Source organism: Anser anser (genome assembly GCF_964211835.1).
Source record: "Anser anser genome assembly, chromosome: W".
Lineage (NCBI taxonomy): Eukaryota > Metazoa > Chordata > Aves > Anseriformes > Anatidae > Anser > Anser anser.
The window spans coordinates 7,154,735-7,174,515 of NC_139731.1; the positions used below are offsets into that span (position 1 = coordinate 7,154,735).

The following is a 19,781-nucleotide window of genomic DNA, read 5'->3' on the forward strand; positions in this document are numbered from 1 at the left end:
TTATTGAAATCTGTCATAGATTGACAAGTTGATTTGAACACTTATGCATGCCTTTCATTAATTTATCTCTTTATACTCTGATCTTCTGGACTTGTAACTGTACATTTTTCTACTTGCTGATGTTTGCAAGCAATATTATGTGCTGCATTTGTGGCATGATTGCCAATTTGTGCTGTTCATGCTGAAGTTGATGCTTATAAGTTGTGAATTTTGTTGCTGAAGAAGCTTAAGCCAGAAATTATTCTGCTTTTATTATCAATATTGAATATGATTGGTTGCAGGCTTTTTTTCCCTGTTTGTTCTGTGTTTTTTACTTGCTCGAAAATACTTAAGCAATTAGAATTCATCAAGCATCTTTTTTTTTTTTTCCCCCACCCCATTATCTACAAAATTTAACATTGGTCAAAGGCTGGACTTTTAAATCATAATTTGCATATATATTACAAATGTATGTCAATGAACCTATATCAGTATTATGTGCATTGTAGACATACATGTTTTAAACTCTTGAATTAATTCATTTTGGGGAAAAAAGAAAAACATTTTACTGCTGTAATATCAGCAACTACAAGGACCTGCATATTTCAGTATAATACAAAGGAAAAAAGGTGTGTTGGTTTTCTTTTTATGCTGTCTTGTAAGTATTGAGAAAGTTAGTTTCTGACTAATGAACAAGTTCATTGATACTGATTTATTCTCTGTAATCCCTGTTTGGGAGAAGTACATTGTCTGTTGGTCAGATATAAGATTGTTGTTCCATTTACATAGGCTAGAACTATTTAAGAGATCAGGATATACCTATTTCCTGTAAGAATAGCCTCTTAGAAAAAAATACGTTCTCTTCTTAACATTCATACAGTTTAGTTATTTACAATTGTGATACACTAGCATGTCTCATATTACAGTTTTGTATGTAAGATGCTTTTTGTGCATCTTAAAAGTGCTTGACAGAAAAATTAATATTATCCTCTTCTGTAGATAGGCTTTATGTAGTAGGTGGCTTTTTTTTTTTTTAATAAACGGTGTGTTTGTTCACAAGCCTTTTTAACTGACAGAAACTTAATTTAATTTCAGAGAACATGATTCTTTAATGCTAGAGTACAAAGGTGTTTGGGGACAACCTCTGTAAGTTCTTCTTTCCTAGATGGATTGAGCAAACTTGCTGCACTTTCTCTGTATAGGTGCTTTATCCCTGAAAACACATATACCAAATATTTTTACAAAGGGATAAGTTATTTCTTTGTGTTTCCCATACCTTTCTACTGTTGTCTGTATTTTCATATTCCTTTTCATTTGACTTTTGTTTTGCCTTTTATCCCTTGTTCACCCGAGAAGTCACTGTTTCAGTGTTTTATTATTAGTGAGAAAACTAACAATGATTTTTAAAGATTAAACTTTGTGTCAGTCTGTGTCTGATTTCAGCCTTTTTTTTTTCTCACAGAGGATCTTAATGCAAGTTCATAGAAGGAAAATTAATCAAATCAGTCAATCTGTTTTAAAACCAGTCTTATGCTTCTTTTAATCTTTTTTTTAGACTTTGGAATCACCAAGTCTAATTTGATTCAGTTTGTATGCACTTTACAGGTAATTGTTTAAAAATTGTTAATGTTCTGCGATTATCAAAACAACTAACTTCACTGTATTTTAAATGTGGACGTACAGATTGTCAAATGGTAATTACCACTGAGCAATATTCTGTTTTATAACTATGTCCTGACAGGTTTCAGGAGGAGAAGATGAAATTCAACAGCTACAAAAGGCTTTGCTAGATTATCTCGATGAGAACACAGAAACCGATGCATCATTAGTGGTAAATTTCAGCTTTCTAATAGCGAGTGTATATAAAAATAATTTCAATAACGTCTACTGAATAAAATTACTTTCAGTCATGTATATTAGTGTTTCAATTAAATTGTCACCCTAACATATACTGTTGATTGTCTTTTCCAAAATATGGTTGATGTATTAAACTCACTCTCATTATAAATCAGTTAATCTCCCTCTTCTCTATCTGTTGTTTTTTGTTTTCTGTGCATCCTGCCCTATCTCTCCAGTTTTCTCGGAAGTTTTATATAGCTCAGTGGTTCCGTGATACAACTATGGAGACAGAGAAAGCAATTAAATCTCAGAAGGATGAGGATTCGTCTGAAGGAACTCATCATACAAAAGATGTTGAGACCACAGGGAAAATCATGCATAGAGCAGAAAGTCGGAAAAGGTTTCTTCGTAGCATCATTAAAACTGCTCCATCTCAGTTCAGTACATTAAAGTATGTTTCAGTACTGCTGATTTCTTAACCATGCATTTGATGTTTTTAATTGTTTTGTATAACATGTCCTAATTAACGCATTGAATTTGTTGCAGGATGAATTCTGATACTGTGGACTATGAAGACGCATGTTTGATTGTTCGCTACTTGGCCTCTATGAGGCCATTTGCCCAGAGCTTCGATATTTATTTGACACAGGTAAACTGTGCCAGAATCATATCACAGAATATCATAAAATCATATCATACGAGAGCTTGAGATGGAAAGGACCTTAAAGATCATCTAGTTCCAACCCACCCTGCCAGGGGGCAGGGATGCCACCCACTAGATCAGGTTGCCCAGAGCCTCATCCAACCTGGTCTTGAACCTTTGCAGGGATGGGGCATCCACAACTTCTCTGGGCAACCTGTTCCAGTGCCTCACCACCCTCTGAGTGAAGAATTTCCTCCTAACCTCTAATCTAAATCTCCCTTCTTTTAGTTTAAAACCATTCCCCCTTGTCATTCGTTATCTGCCCCCTTATCCCCCATTATCTGCCCAAGCAAAAAGTTGTTCTCCATCTTTTATATAAGCCCCCTTTAAGTATTGAATCAATTGAATCGAGGGACAATCCCCTCCCTCGACCTGATGGCCACTCCTCTTTTGATGCAGCCCAGGATGCAGTTGGCCTTCTGGGCTGCAGGCGCGCACTGCCGGCTCATGTCAAGCTTTCCGTCCACCAGAACCCCCGAGTCTTTCTCTGCAGGGCTGCTCTCAATGAGTTCTTCTCCCAGTCTGTGCTCCTGTCTGGGATTGCCCCAACCCAGGTGCAGCACCTTGCACTTGGCCTTGTTGATCCTCATTGGGTTCACGTGGGCCCACTTCTCAAGCTTGTCCAGGTCCCTTTGGATGGCACCCCTTCTTTCTCTTGTATCAGCTGCACCACTCAGCTTGGTGTCATCTGCAAACTTGCTGAGGGTCACTACATCCCACCATCATGATCTCGATCCCATCATCATGATCTCCATCAGCCAGTTCCCTCAGGACCCTGGGATGCATGTCATTGGGCCCCATAGATTTGTACCTGTTCAGTTTCATCGGGTGGTCTTGAACCTACTCTTTGCTTACATTGGGAGGGACTTTGCTCCCCAAGCCCTCCTCTACAGGTTCAGGGAAACGAGAGATGTGGGAAGCCTGACTGGCAGTGAAGACTGAGGCAAAGAAGCTGTTGAGTACCTCAGTCTTCTCCATGTTTGTTGTTACCAGTTCTCCCTTCTCGTTAATCAGACGGGGTATACTCTCCTTGCCCTTTCTTTTCTGGCCAGTGTACCTATAGAATCTCTTCCTGTTATTCTTTGCATCACTTGCCAAGCTCAGTTCCATCCATGCCTTGGCTTTCCTGATCCCATCCGAGCACATCCAGACAGCATCCCTTTACTCTTTCCAGGCCATGCGTCCCTGCTTCCACTGCCTCTGCGTTTCCTTCTTGCTCCTCGGTTTGACAAAAGTCCTAGTACAGTGAAACACAATGGTTTCTGACTCCAAACACATTTGGGGTAGTGTGCAATATCTGTTCATTATTGAGCACAGGTATTTAACAGGCCATGGTAACACCACATACTTTCATATTCTGTACTGATGGCATAAGTGCTTATTTTTCTTTTTCTTGTATGCATTTCATACATCATATTGTGCATATGTTATTTTGTCTGTGTATGTACATGGCAAAATCTTTATATTAGATGTACACAGCAAGAGGATAATTACAAAATGTTGAAATCTTTTTCACATTTTCTGTAAGATGCATGCTTATTTGATAGTGCTAACTCATGAAATGTATCTTAATTTGATTTGAAAATATAAGCCAAGTTGGTCATTTGCTTGCACAAGTGCATGTTACTCTCACTTTGGAAGCTGTTGTTTGATCAGTGTGGTTTCTTTCCTTTTTCTGGGAAAAGAGGACTAGCATGTTGGCATGGTGACATGTTTGAACTCTAGCAATGGTTTAGGTTTCATTACTTATATTAATCTGCATACAGAGCAAGTCATAGATTTACAGTGTCCAGATCCAACTTTCCTGTTAAAAGAACCATGGTGAAAGCTGCATCTGAATGGCAAAAGTAGAGTTTAAAACAAAGGGATGTAGAGTGAGCATATGGACCCTGTATAAATCCTGTTTGGACTAGTCTTAGAGATCTATCAAATATCCATGCTCAAGTCATCAGTGCCATGGAACATCATTTACATGCACTTCTTTACTGTCTGAGAAGATGTATTCAATTTTTAGTAGACAGCTATTCTTATTTTAGTTAAATAGTTTGTGTGTTATTCTTGTGCATTTTTGCCTGTGTTAAACATTTTTACCTTCCCAAAGCAAATGAGATTTTGTTTCTGTTCTCTTAATAGATTCTGCGTGTACTTGGTGAAAATGCAATTGCTGTTCGAACAAAAGCCATGAAGTGTTTGTCTGAGGTTGTTGCTGTAGACCCCAGTATTCTAGCCAGGGTAAAAAAAGGAAATATCTATCATGCATACTTTTATCACACTTAAAATAAATCCTTATTTCTTATTTTGGATGTGTTTTATTTGTTCTTTTTAGCTGGATATGCAGCGAGGTGTTCATGGACGGTTAATGGATAACTCCACTAGTGTACGAGAAGCAGCTGTGGAGCTGCTTGGCCGATTTGTGCTCTGTCGTCCTCAGCTTGCTGAGCAGTATTACGACATGCTGATTGAAAGAATATTGGTACAGTGACTTGTGATATTTATGATAAGTTAAATGGCATTGGGAAACTTGTTTTCAACAGAGTTTATATGTTTAATAATATGGAATTATCACTCCAAGAGTAAATTGTATTTTATTGCTTTAAATAAGGAGCATCATCCTTGTAAGACCAACCCTGTAAAACGCATCACTTGTTTCCAGTGGAGTCTTTTTTACATCAGAAAGTTGTACTGCAGTAGAACCAGGATTATGTTCCTTTTGATTCCACTGTTAAGGCACAAATTAGGTGAAACGAGGAATTATTCCACATGTTTGAAGTTTGAGATACGGGTCTCTGAAGGCAGTTCAGTAGTGTGGGACGATGAAGAAAGATCTACAACACAGTAATCTAAAGTTGCTAATTGTAGTCCAAAAGAAAGAGAAAGCTACTTTGTTTTTCTGTGCTATGTTTTAGCGTTTTAAAAGGTTTTCTGTTGTTTTTTTGTACAAAAAGTATTTTTTGTCTGGATATTTAGATAAAATACAATTTTAATTTAACTATAAGATAACACTATCTTTTAGGATCCATGTCAGGCAGCTTTTTAGTCAAATACTACTCATTTGCTATTGTTACATGATAAAACATGTTTGTGAAGGGCTTTAGAGATAGGTAGCTTCATATGCTTATAAGCATGCATAAAATAATTCATCCTGCCATTCAGATTAAACGGGTTTTGAATAAAATCAGATGAAGTGAAACTCCTCATCTATCTCCTTAGATGAAGCCTAGGAAAATGGAAAAGACTTGCTACATAGGGCTTATCCATAAGCTTTGTCCAAAGGCTTGAAGTATTACTGTCCAGATCTGCAAAGGGTCTTGTGTGTTCCAACAAAGTAGTTAAAGCATCATTACATCTAACTTGTAAGCTCTTGAAGTGGAATTACACATTAGCAGCATCATGAGCTCTTAAATCAGGGGGTATAAGCAGAGGAAGCATTTTCAGCATTCTGGGTGCTCAGCCAGGCCTTTAGAACTGTTACAATTAAGTGGCACAAGTTATGCTGACCTTGCAATCTAGAATATTTTAGCTGCCTTTTCTAAATACGTTTTGCAAGTCAGATTGGTTCATCTTCAAATATTAGTTCATATAACACAAATTAATTCATATGTTGGATTTGTTTTCAAGAGTGTAATACTTTTCTTCTCACAGGATACTGGTATCAGTGTCAGAAAAAGAGTCATAAAGATACTTAGGGATATCTGCATTGAACAACCAACATTTCCCAAAATTACAGAGATGTGTGTGAAAATGATTCGGAGAGTCAATGATGAAGAAGGCATTAAGGTAGAATAAAACATTTGTCAGGATTTTAATTATCATTGTTTTAGTGTTTCTATATTTTGACCAAAAAAAAAAACCAAACACACACACCATTTCATTGCTTCATTGTAAGATTTATTATTTTTATTTACTTTTCATTTTTTGAGAGAGCAAATATCTTGACTTCCTACATTGCTGACTTGTTTTTCTTTCTCTTGTTTTCTTCATTATTTTTTTGCTGGCAATCAAAAGATTTTAAAAAATATGTATGTTTTCTGGATTTTTTTTCTGCTTGTAAGTATTGTCTCTGGGTATTCTCTTTTCTAACAAGTAAAATTGGCATATAAAAATCCTTTCTGCAAACAAAATAAGCTTTAGGTCAAAATTAAGTTCTTGACATTAGGATATGCCAGATATGTATGTTCTGCATATAAAACATTATGAAATATTTTTGTGTGCTTCTTTTGCATTAATTCTGAATGTTTAATGAATCACTTATTCCCCCTGAAATGTTACTTATGTGACCATATTCTACTCTTTGTGCAATGTGTATGCAGAATGACACAAAATTAAGATTATATGATAAATCATAAACCTGACACTGATGTTTTTGTTTAATTCAGCAAAATAATTTTAAAATATCTGGGTAATTAAGCATTCCCCATGTAATAATTTTGCATCACACTTCCAGTGGGATATGAAATATGCAGTTTTAAAGTTTCAGCATATATTTTTACCACTCGAGACACATTAATGCTAAGTGGCTTTCAGAGAAGACTGTTAATCGAGATGTAGGATCCGAGGTGCTGAAAGTTGGATCCAAGGTGCTGCTGTGCAGGGAGAATGACCTTGTTCTCTCTCCTTCTTTCCCTTGCCTTTCCAACAACCTCAGGCAGTGTCTACAATGTATTTTCAATGTTTCCGTAGTTGAGGAGAAATTCTTATATCTGTATGCTTTATAGGTAATGCAGGAATAATATGGTTCACTTTCATTCTGTTCCATATTTTCCACCATCCAAAAACATTGGAAGGGAGCTTACTTCCTAAGTTTGGCTAGAGAGACTTGGGGTTCTCTCCTTGTCACAATTGTTCTGAAAACTCCAAAGTAATCTACCACTGCTGCTAATTCTGCTATAGAAATCATAATATTTTTGTGTTCAGTTGTTATTTTCTCAGGGTACTATGTTTTCCTGAGGAATGCAAATTAGTGCAGGAAAGTTTTAACTCAATTTTCTGTAGCATCAGTTCCCAGTGATCATTTGGTACTTTACTTGTTTAGAGGCCAGTATAACTCCTGTAATAGTATACTGGGTCTCTCAGATAACATTCTCTACAACGATCTCACTTAGTTTTAATAATTCCTCATGAAAAGGCACATATCATCAACAAATCTATTGTATGGGTATATTAGAGATAATACCTATGTGCCAAGATAAGCTTATTTATTTCTGCTAATACTTTTTTTTTTTTCCCTTCAGAAATTAGTAAATGAGACATTCCAGAAGCTCTGGTTTACTCCAACTCCACACCATGACAAAGAAGCAATGACCAGAAAAATTTTAAACATCACTGATGTGGTATGTTATACAAATTTGAATGAGGTTGCATGCAAAACTTGATTATGTTTTTAGTATCTTTGAAATATTGTCTGTAGTCTTTTAGAAAGCAAAAAATATACAAGTATCTTACTTATCAGATAGTTTTCTTTATGTATCTCCTGACGCTGAATATATGATAGAATTATTCATCCGATGGAACAAGCTTTAGGAAACTTTAAATGCTCACTAATATGCTGGCAATGATAACTGGGACCATATTATATTCAAGTTGTATAAAACGCTTGTTCAGTTAACAGAACAAATTTCTATTACGTATAACATTTTCCAGCAAATACTAGTAGCAGCATATAGTTAAGCCTAGCTAAGAAATTGTCTCTTAAAAGAAAATTTTCCTCAAACAATTGATAATGTTTATTTTGAAAGATTAATAAGCTTTTTTAACAAATACAGGGTCAACTAGAGTAAACTAATATCTGCAGAATTGCATATACTTTCTAGGAGCAGTGAATTAAACAGCATGTCTCAAAAATCTGTTTCAAATAAAATGCTTATACTTCTGTAGTGATAATGTGTTGTGCAAAATCTCTGTGCTGAGGTGTTTTCATACCAGTTTAACAAAGGTATAAAGATCAAATAAGTACTCATTTCACTACTTTAAATTGTGTTTAAACTCTATCCTGCTTTTCAATATTTTTACTAAATGATAGTGTAGTATGCGTTTTTCCAGACTGGAAAGTTAAGCAATCTGACTTCAGCTTAACTCGGTTCTCCTACTAATTCTACTTTAGAGCACTTGTGAGCTGTTCTTGAGGTATAATGAGAGTTAAAGATTGGTTTGTTTATATTAAAAGTGTGTATGTGCACATATACGCACACACACTTGTTCATTTTTGATATGTCAGGCTTGTATTTATGCTTTAATCTGTACAAAATGTCATTCTACAAAACCTGATGAGAAGTTTTTTCAAATGCAGAAAATGGTTTCTAATCTCCAAAGATATAAAATCATTGTACTGAATGCATTAAAAAAAAAAAAAAAAAAAACCACAACAGTATCTATGCATGTTTACTGTTCTTTAAAGATAATATATGTATTGAAGTAATATTTCTTCAGGTTCCTTTTTTAACCAGTTTATTCTCAATACTGCTTTTAGGTTGCAGCTTGTAGAGATACAGGGTATGATTGGTTTGAACAGCTTCTTCAAAATGTAAGCAATGAATTTTGAATGTATGGCACAATTGTCATAAGAATATTAACATTTCTTTTGATGCTAAAATACATTGGAGGGGGACTACAAGAGCAATCCATTCAGTAGACAAATTCAATTAATGCCCTTTTGAAAACATGACTTTGGGTTGTTTCTTTTGTTTGTTTGTTTGTTTTTAATCTTTATTGCTGTGATTTTCTTTGTCTCTGACATTAGTTTCTGTATTTCTATATGATCTGTTTTAAAAATACTTCACACTTTGGTTTGTATTTTGGGCAGAGTTTTTTTGTTTGTTTGTTTGTTGTTTTTAATTTAATGGTGTCCTCAGTAATTAGTGACATTACCTTATCTGTGGACTTCATGTTCTTAATTCTGAAATGAACATCTGGTACAATGTAGATTTATTTTTTCAGTGGCAGATAAGTATATATTCTAATAATTTCTAATATATTAGTTACACAGTTCATAAAAAGAGTGAATGTTTAGAGTATTGCTTACTTCTACATATTTTACTTTCATTGTTTTTTTCTAAGAAATGAGCTTTCTTTGTTTATATCTGTTAGCCTGTGTTAACTTTCTCCTCTACATCTTCTGTGCACCGGTTAATTTTCAAGCAAAATTAACAAAAGCAGGAATGGGGGAATTAGAGGTCTCAAAAAATTTTACTTTACCCTGGAGCGTTATGAAAATAGGTAGCCAAGTAAAATCGCATGCCCCTTAATGCCAGCAAGGCTTCACCACGGGCAAATCGTGCCTGACCAATCTGGTGGCCTTCTATGATGGAGTGACTGCATCAGTTGACAAGGGAAGACCGAGCGATGTCATCTACCTGGACTTCTGTAAGGCCTTTGACACAGTCCCACATGACATCCTGATCTCCAAATTGGAGAGAGATGGATTTGAAGGGTAGACAGTTCGGTGGATAAGGAATTGGCTTGAAGGTCACACCCAGAGAGTGGTGGTCAATGGCTCTATATCCAAGTGGAGGCCGGTGACAAGTGTTGTACCTCAGGGGTCTGTCTTGGGACCGGTACTGTTTAATATCTTTATCAAAGGCATGGACAGTGGGATGTAGTGACCCTCAGCAAGTTTGCAGATGACACCAAGCTGAATGGTGCAGCTGATACAAGAGAAAGAAGGGGTGCCATCCAAAGGGACCTGGACAGGCTTGAGAAGTGGGCCCACGTGAACCCAATGAGGATCAACAAGGCCAAGTGCAAGGTGCTGCACCTGGGTTGGGGCAATCCCAGACAGGAGCACAGACTGGGAGAAGAACTCATTGAGAGCAGCCCTGCAGAGAAAGACTCGGGGGTTCTGGTGGACGGAAAGCTTGACATGAGCCGGCAGTGCGCGCCTGCAGCCCAGAAGGCCAACTGCATCCTGGGCTGCATCAAAAGAGGAGTGGCCATCAGGTCGAGGGAGGGGATTGTCCCTCGATTCAATTGATTCAATACTTAAAGGGGGCTTATATAAAAGATGGAGAACAACTTTTTGCTTGGGCAGATAATGGGGGATAAGGGGGCAGATAACGAATGACAAGGGGGAATGGTTTTAAACTAAAAGAAGGGAGATTTAGATTAGAGGTTAGGAGGAAATTCTTCACTCAGAGGGTGGTGAGGCACTGGAACAGGTTGCCCAGAGAAGTTGTGGATGCCCCATCCCTGCAAAGGTTCAAGACCAGGTTGGATGAGGCTCTGGGCAACCTGATCTAGTGGGTGGCATCCCTGCCCCCTGGCAGGGTGGGTTGGAACTAGATGATCTTTAAGGTCCTTTCCATCTCAAGCCATTCTGTGGTTCTATGATTAATGCCTGCACTGAAGAAAAGGCTACAGTATGACTTCAATTCTTGTTAGATATTGAAGCATCTTCAGGGACATAATTTCAGTCCCCAATTTTTTTTCATACAAAAGAAGGCTCAAACTGATTACAGTGTTCATAAAAATGTTTCATCTTAGTTTGATTTTTTTCTTTTGCATAATGTCAAAAACATTCTTTTTGCCTTTGCACTTTTTTCTTAAGCATTTTTAAAAGCCTTCTATTACTTACTGGTAGCAAGTATTTCTAGATTATTGTTTTCCTCATAATTTCATGAAGCACAAAGTTAACTTTCATCCCAGTGCAAAAATCAGTAGAACTGCTGTCTTCTGTTCTTTTGTTGCGGTTCATTTTTCTTTAATTCTCTAGCATTTTGATTGTTTTTAACTTCCTTTAATTTTTTCTTCACAGTGTAGCTTTTATGGAGAAAATAGAGATTCTTTTGTAATGCAAAATCCTTGTGTACCTGTAGTAATTATTATAAAACCGGTATGTATCCGGTGTAAATTAATGCACCAATGCATCCTTACTACTAAATTGTTTTCTCTTTCATCTGCTATAGCTGTTGAAGTCAGAAGAGGATGCCTCATATAAACCTGTGAAGAAAGCCTGTACTCAACTTGTTGACAATTTGGTTGAGCACATCATTAAATACGAGGAATCTTTATCAGGTAATACTATTTAGAATCCAGTAGCTAAATTGTTTTGAATTTTTATAATAGTTTAACAGTGGTTGTTAAAATTACTATCATGAAAAGTTACTGTTACAGAATTCCTATCACAAAACCAGTGATAGTGAATTATTGCATTTCAGTCCATTATGAACTTTTGAGCACTGCATCATAATAAAGCTTCCTTAAGTTTTCTTTAGTTAACCACAATAACACAACTACTTTTAAAATAATTTGTTAAAACTTTTAGATCACTAAAACCAAAACAAATATGAAATGCTCTATTTGCCTTAATATGTTCCACGGTTGTAATAGGAATCATTGGCTGGGCCAATGTTCTGTATACAGAAAATATTTAAAAAATACTAATGTCTTTGAAGCATCTCTGCTTCTTATTTCACATATTTTGTTATGAGAACATTATGTTCTCATCTCTAATGCTCTTATCTAATAAGAATATACAAGAATATTCTGTACTGATCTTGAAAGATATGTCATGAAAGATATTCATATGATACTTAGGCCATATGTTTTTAATTGATCAAACAGTGCTTAGATCTAATATCTTTTGTGTATTTTCTAATTTTTGCAGATTCCGACAACAAAGGCGTGAATTCTGGTCGCTTGGTTGCTTGCATAACCACTTTGTACTTATTCAGCAAAATCAGGCCCCAGCTAATGGTCAAACATGCCATGACCATGCAGCCATACCTCACCACTAAATGTAGTGTAAGTAGAGAAAATAAGAATATTAGCCTTGTTTTTCCCCAAGGTAATTAAGCATAGAAATAAACGGCTGTCTTGCATGCTTAATGAAATTGAAGGTAGGAAAAGAGAAATAAAATTGTGTTTCTATTTCACGAACATCATATCTTCTAAAGGTACTAGGTCCTCTAGTATGATCTCTGTAGCTTCTAAGATGCTGTTCCTCATCATCTACCTCCACGTTTTACAGCCAAATGAAATTGAAACCTCTACTGCCTCTTTCCCTTGAGGACTGAAAACCACTTTTTCACCTGTTACAAAATCATTCCTTAAATTTTTTTGTTTTGCAGTCACGTTCTTAAAAGTAGGTAAGACTTAACTTATGAATATTAAGACTAAATGTATGGTTCCATGAGACAGGATGATTTCATGTATAGTAAATGTATCAGAAGGAAAATGTCCTGCTCTGTCCTCTTCAGCACCTCTCTACTTTCCCTAGCTTCAGCACCTCTTCTGCCTTCCCTAGCTTCCACTTATGCAGGTTTTTTGTGCCCCCCATAAGACAGTTTACCTCTCAAAAATAATAGAGAGCTATAATGCTAAACCACGCGCTCCAGTAAAGTGCCTCCCCCTCCTCTGAAACATTGTGGAGCTTTTTGTTACTTTGAGTAGCACAGTTGTCTCAGTGAAGGTTGTGATAAATCCTTTATCTGGCAGAAGGAGCAAAGCAGATCATGCAGCCATGGCTAAAAAAAGAGCATGGCTGAGTGGGTGGCAGCACTTTATTGAATTAGGTCAGCTGCCCAGGGAAGGACAGCTTTGAGAGTACTTGTTATCAGGTGAGCCTGTAGGTATATCCTAGCACTTTGACACAGTTTCCCATAGGATCCTACTGGATAAAATGTCCAGCATACAGCTAAACAAAAACATCATACGATGGGTGAGCAATTGGCTGACGGGCAGGGCTCAAAGGGTTGTGGAAAATGGGTCCGCATCAGGCTGGTGGCCAGTCACTAGTGGGGTCCCCCAAAGCTGCATTTTAGGGCCAGTTCTCTTCAATGTTTTTATAAAAGATTTGGATGTAGGACTAGAAGGTATTTTGAGTAAGTTTGCCGACGACACCAAACTTGGAGGAGTTGTGGACTCTGCTGAGGGTGGAAAGGCCTTGCAGAGAGATCTGGACAGATTGGAGAGCTGGGCGATCACCAACCGCATGACGTTTAACAAGAGCAAGTGCCAGGTCCTGCGCCTGGGACAGGGCAACCCTGGCTATACGTACAGACTGGGCGACGAGACGCTGGAGAGCAGCCCCGCAGAGAGGGATCTGGGGGTTGTGGTTGACAGCAAGTTGAATATGAGCCAGCAGTGTGCCCTGGCAGCCAGGAGGGCCAACCGTATCCTGGGGTGCATCAAGCACGGTGTCCTGGTTTCAGCTAGAATAATTTTCCTCCTAGTACCTGGTAGGGTGCTATGTTTTGGATTGGGATGAAAAGAGGGGAAGACGTATGAGGAGCAGCTGAGGTCACTTGGCCTGTTCAGCCTGGACAAGAGGAGGCTGAAGGGAGACCTCATCGCAGTCTACAGCTTCCTTGCGAGAGGGAGTGGAGGGGCAGGCGCTGACCTATTCTCCTTAATCACCAGTGATAGGACCCAAGGGAATGGTGTCAAGCTGCGACAGGGGAGGTTCAGGTTGGATATCAGGAAGAGGTTCTTCACTGAGAGGGTTTTGCACTGGAACAGGCTCCTCAGGGACATAGTCACGGCACCAAGCCTGTCGGAATTTAAGAAGCATTTGGACTGTGCTCTTAGTCATATGGTCTGAATTTTTGGGTAGAGCTGTGTGGAGCCAGGAGTTGGACTCGATGACCCTTATGGGTCCCTTCCACCTCGGGATATTCTATGATTCTATGATTTTCTGGATTCGGTCCTGGAGCACTCTCTAGGCACATCTCCAGCAGATTTTCTTTTAGAGCTGTTTCCTGACTAACAGTATGGGAAAGGGGTATCTGATTATTTACTTGCTGCAACATCTCTTTAGTGGCTTACATCGCTTTTGTTACACAGGTTGAGATGAACTGTAGAATAAATTCACCACTGTCAACTTGAATATGTTAAATAGCTTGAGCGTAGCATATGGGAATTATCCTATCGTGATCAGTGAGCCTGATTTGTCAAAAAAAGTCCATTTGTATCAGGATGTATATATTTAAATATAAGAAATGTTTTCTATAGATTTCTCACAATATATATAAATTCATAATTATGCAAACTAGTAATCGTTTTAATTGTAATTTCCATATTAGTGCACATTATTGTCTATTTTGTTTAAGCCACATTCAGCCATAGCACAACTTCATTTGTTGCTGATACCTGTTGCCAGGTGTTGTGTGTTCTCTAGTGTGCATCAAGAAGCATTCTGTAGATTTGTTGTAGGACTCTTTAAATATATATATATATATATATAATAAAATTATCAGGATCAAAAGTTTTCAGGTGTGCACACAGCCTTGATGAAAGGTGAAATTCTGCTTCTACAGATTTTTTTATTTCTGGAGGTTCCATAAAAAACAAGAACTAGCTTTCATAATAATAAGTAATTTAATATCATATGTAAACTATATGAATAGCATTCTAAATCTTTACTAAATACCTCAGTGATATCTTACATAAGAGCTGGGATTTTGTGTATATCAGTGCATATTAATAACAGTTATAGACAGTTTATAGGTAACATATACAGAAATGTTAAATGCTGTAAACACTCTTGTTTCAGACCCAGAATGATTTCATGGTGATCTGCAATGTTGCAAAAATCTTAGAGCTTGTAGTGCCACTAATGGAGCACCCAAGTGAGACCTTCCTTGCCACTATTGAGGAAGACCTCATGAAACTCATCATCAAATACGGCATGACGGTAAGATTTTAATTGCTAATATTCAGTTGTTGATTCAATTTTATGTTGTGAAATACATGGTTTTGATTTAATGGAAGTCTATCTTCATTATGAAGTTGCTTATGCTGGTCATAGGACCGAAACAATGTTCTTGGTTTACTGGAGTTTGTACGTGTTGTTGCTATATTTTAATGATTATGACTTTGGGCAGGTTTTCAAAGCAGTCTAGGAGATAGACTGCTAGAGTGTTTGTTTTAGTTCTACATATCTCCACAAAAATCTCGATTTTAATTTCTAAGTATGTAATTCATTTGTTCTCTCTTGCTCCTAGGTTGTTCAGCATTGTGTGAGCTGTCTTGGCGCTATTGTGAATAAAGTCACTCAGAACTATAAATTTGTGTGGGCCTGTTTTAATAGATACTATGGTAAGTAAAGTCAAGGCACAACGTGTAAGTTTCACTTTTCAGTTTTGGCTACAAGTCTTAGGGATGCACCATGTTTAAATACTGTCATTAAACATTTTATCTTACTGTAGGTGCGCTTTCAAAATTAAAAAGTCAACACCAAGAAGACCCCAACAGTACAATACTTACTGCCAATAAACCAGCACTCCTTAGATCACTTTTCACTGTTGGAGCTCTATGTCGGCATTTTGATTTTGATCAGGAAGATTTTAAGGGCAACAGTAAGGTAAAATAATTTGTATTTACTCTCCAAGTCTTATGTATATTGAATGTTCCACTTTTATTTGAAAGCACAGTATTCCTAGTTGCTCAATGCTGTTTTTTCATAATGCATAGAAGGATGTTTTTTGGTCTGTAAATATGTGCAAAGGCCATGTAGTAAGACTGTGTTTCTCTTTTCTTTTTGATATTCATGGTTTTCATAAGAGATTAAAAGCATCTGTTTCATCCTCAAACAGTTGTCATTTTTGTTGTAATTTACTCAGGTTAACATTAAGGATAAAGTACTTGAACTGCTGATGTATTTTACAAAGCATTCAGATGAAGAAGTACAGACAAAAGCCATTATTGGCCTGGGTAAGAAATATTAATAATTTTTATTATTCTGCTATAGTAAACATCTATGCATTCTAGCAGGAATTTATGTATTTATGTAGTGGCAGGGAGTTTATTTAAAATCAAACTTCACTACATGTTTTATTTGAGAAATTGCTAGAGAAATGAAGTCAAAGGGATGCTAATTGTATACTTCTGCAGTAGAGTGGATGCTTTTGACAGCGAATGCCTTTTCGATGCGTGTCCAAGTTTTAAAAAGCAGTGGATTTCAAAAGCAATGGAGATGCAAGTATTTTTAGCTCCAAATCTTGTGTGGGTTTTTTTTTTTTTCAGTCCTCAAGGTATGGTTAAAGAATAACTAGAAAAAGGGCTGGAAAAATCTTGAGCATTCTAAGTGAAGGGCCAGATCTTCTGCAGGAGTTAAGGGAATTATGGCAGTTTGTAACAACTGGGGGTTGTTCTGTGAGATTTCACTAGACATTGAGATGATGACATAGCCTAAATATCACTGTTTTTTTTTTAGGATTTTGACTGTATTTCAATTTTAAATAGATTCGTTATCTGAAGGCATTAGTGTGGTATCTCAGTGACTTGCAGTAATGCATGAACTGCCATTGAGTGATTTGTATCACATTTGTCTTCTGCTCAAGGACAGAATCTGTACTTGTGAGAGAACCTTGTTTGGGCAGATAGGCCTTGGTTTCTGGAAGAGTTCAGTTCATGGTTATGGCTTGCTCTAAAGAAAGTTCTCTCTTGTGTGTGAGCGTGCTATAATTTAACTGTAAGCTATAGTTTAACTATGGGCAATAATTTGCCTTCTTATGCTGCTGTTTTGGTGGCTTTTTAGATGACTAGTAAGGGCTCTGAGAATAAGAACCAAGACTTAATCTTGATTTGAAATTCTGTGAGAATCCATTTCAGACAGCTGAGCAGAATTAATGGCTTTAGAGTTGTCTCATTTGCAGGAGCAATGCCATGGTGTTCTGGACTAACTGGAGTTTTTCTAGGCATTGCATCAAGGTGCACAACACTTCCTGTAGTTTAGTCAAATTTAATTGTCCTGTACAGGATATTGCACATGGGACATGGGCTACCATGCTAACCATAGGCATAATTACTTTACTCATGGACGTTGACAATATTGCATTAGCCAACAATGTTGCTAACTTAGAGACTGAACTCTGATCAGTTTGGGGGAAGGGGAGAAGGTGGGGGTGCCTATCAGTAGTTTTTTTTTTTTTTTTCAGATTTTTCTTCCTCTGCCTGTAAGCACCTCGGTCTTTATTTTAAACCTCAGAAAACTGTTTTAAGTGATATATTGATCTCATCTACATACTGGTTCTATTTTGGGGTTAGCTGTTGTATGTGTGGACATGTGGTAGACAGGGCAAAATTCTACCTTACAGGCTGGTAACTGAGCCAAGTTGTCAAATCATTCAACATTTGTATGAAGCAATAAGGTGAAAAGAACTAGCAAGCTATTTCCATGTTTATGCAAAATAAAGGTGTTGCGTGAAGAATGCGTATTTTCCTATCAGTAATTATTTGTGTGTCCTTTCGGTAAGGACACTTAACAGGCTTAGCCTTTGCTTTGGGATGTGTCACTCCTGTTGAGGGAACCTGGCCACTATAGTTAAGGGTAACAAAAAATGTTTTTATAAATATATTAACAGCAAAAGGAGGGCCAAGAAGAATCTCCATTTTTAATGGACGCAGGGGGGAACATGTCTACAGAGGATAAGGAAAAGGCTGAGGTTCTTAATGCCTTCTTTACGTCTGTCTTTACTAGCCAGACCACTTATCCTTGGGGTACTCAGCCTCCCGACCTGGAAGTCTTGGACGGGGAACAGAAGAACCACCCCACAATTCAGGTGGAAACAGTTAGAGACCTGCTGCTCCACCTGGACTGTCACAAGTCCATGGGGCCAGATGGGATTCACCCGAGGGTGCTGAGGGAGCTGGCGGATGTGATTGCTGGTCCGCTTTCCGTCATCTATCAGCGGTCATGGTCATCCGGAGAGGTCCGAGATGGCTGGAGACTTGCTAATGTGACGCCCAGCTAAAATAAGGGTCGTAAGGAGGACCCGGGGAACTACAGGCCTGTCAGCCTGACTTCGGTGCCAGGAAAGGTGATGGAACAGGTCATCTTGAACGCAATCACACAGCGTCTGCGGGACAACCGGGGGATCAGGCCCAGTCAGCATGGGTTCATGAAAGGCAAGTTCTGCCTGACTACCTCATCTCCTTCTATGACCGGGTGACCCGCCTGGTGGATGAGGGAAAGGCTGTTGATGTAGTCTACCAAGACCTCAGCAAGGCCTTTGACACGGTCTCCCACAGTATTCTCCTGGAGAAGCTGGCAGCCCATGGCTTGGACAGCTACGCTCTTGGCTGGGTTAAAAACTGGCTGGACAGCCGGGCCCTGAGAGTAGCAGTGAACAGAGTGAAATCCAGCTGGCGATTGGTCACCAGTGGTGTTCCCCAGGGGTCGGTGTTGGGGCCCATCCTCTTTAATATCTTTATTGATGACTTGGATGAGGGAATTGAGTGCACCCTCAGCAAGTTTGCAGATGACACCAAGTTGAGGGAAAGTGTCTAGCTGTCGGAGGGTAGGAAGAACCTGCAGAGGGACCTGGACAGGTTGGGTCAATGGGCAGAGGCCAATGGGATGAGGTTCAACATGGCTAAGTGCCGGGTCCTGCACTTTGGCCACAACAACCCCATGCAGCGCTACAAGCTTGGGGCAGAGTGGCTGGAAAGCTGTGCAGAGGAAAGGGATCTGGGGGTGCTGATTGATGCTCGCCTGAACAGGAGCCAGCAGTGTGCCCAGGTGACCAAGAAGGCCAACGGCATCCTGGCTTGTCTCTGGAATAGCGTAGCCAGCAGGACCAGGGAGGTGACCATCCCCCTGTACTCTGCTCTGGTGAGGCCTTACCTCGAGTACTGTGTTCAGCTTTGGGCCCCTCAGTAGAAGAAGGACATTGAGGCCCTGGAACGTGTCTGTCCAGAGAAGGGCTATGTAGCCGGTGAAGGGTCTGGAACACAAGTCCTATGAGGAGCGTCTGAGGGAGCTGGGGTTGTTGAGTCTGGAGAAGAGGAGGCTCAGGGGAGACCTTATTGCTCTCTCTAACTACCTGAAAGGAAGTTGTGGGGAGCTGGGGGTCAGCCTCTTCTCACAGATAAGCAGCGATAGGACTAGAGGGAATAGCCTCAGCTTGTGCTGGGTAGGTTTAGGTTGGAAATTAGGAGACATTTCTTCTCAGAAAGAGTAGTCAGGCATTGCAAGGGATTGCCCAGGGAGGTGGTGGAGTCACCATCCCTGGGGGGTGTTTAAGGAGTGATTGGACTTGATGCTTAGGGACATGGTTTAGTGGGTGACATCGGGGTAGTAGGGTGATGGTTGGACCAGATGATCTTGGAGGTCTTTTCCAACCTTAATGATTCTAGGATTATATGATTAAGCTTAACCGTAAGTCTTTTAAGGTCTGATTATGGTTCTCTTCCCAATGTGTACCTGCAAGGCAAGTCGAGGATATAACATTTTGATTTTTGTTCCTTGATGGTTCCTTGGAGAGCTCCTAATTATTCAGATACTGACCACTACACTGGATGTGCTTCCAGACCTGTATGACTCTTC

At 38.7% G+C, this 19,781-nt stretch overlaps 1 protein-coding gene across 5 annotated transcripts in view; it reads left to right on the forward strand.

Moving 5' to 3' along the window:
• Window positions 1-19,781, forward strand: part of LOC310888705 (nipped-B-like protein) — a 196,953-nt gene that overhangs the window by 165,698 nt on the left and 11,474 nt on the right. For all 5 annotated transcript variants that reach the window (XM_083815646.1, XM_083815650.1, XM_083815648.1 and 2 more), the window contains 14 exons: window positions 1,721-1,810; window positions 2,055-2,269; window positions 2,365-2,467; window positions 4,655-4,753; window positions 4,848-4,994; window positions 6,164-6,298; window positions 7,753-7,851; window positions 8,988-9,041; window positions 11,419-11,527; window positions 12,120-12,256; window positions 15,006-15,146; window positions 15,457-15,550; window positions 15,661-15,815; window positions 16,075-16,165. In XM_083815646.1, the coding sequence (XP_083671772.1) occupies window positions 1,721-1,810; window positions 2,055-2,269; window positions 2,365-2,467; window positions 4,655-4,753; window positions 4,848-4,994; window positions 6,164-6,298; window positions 7,753-7,851; window positions 8,988-9,041; window positions 11,419-11,527; window positions 12,120-12,256; window positions 15,006-15,146; window positions 15,457-15,550; window positions 15,661-15,815; window positions 16,075-16,165 (1,669 nt within the window). The remainder of the gene's footprint in view (window positions 1-1,720; window positions 1,811-2,054; window positions 2,270-2,364; window positions 2,468-4,654; window positions 4,754-4,847; window positions 4,995-6,163; window positions 6,299-7,752; window positions 7,852-8,987; window positions 9,042-11,418; window positions 11,528-12,119; window positions 12,257-15,005; window positions 15,147-15,456; window positions 15,551-15,660; window positions 15,816-16,074; window positions 16,166-19,781) is intronic.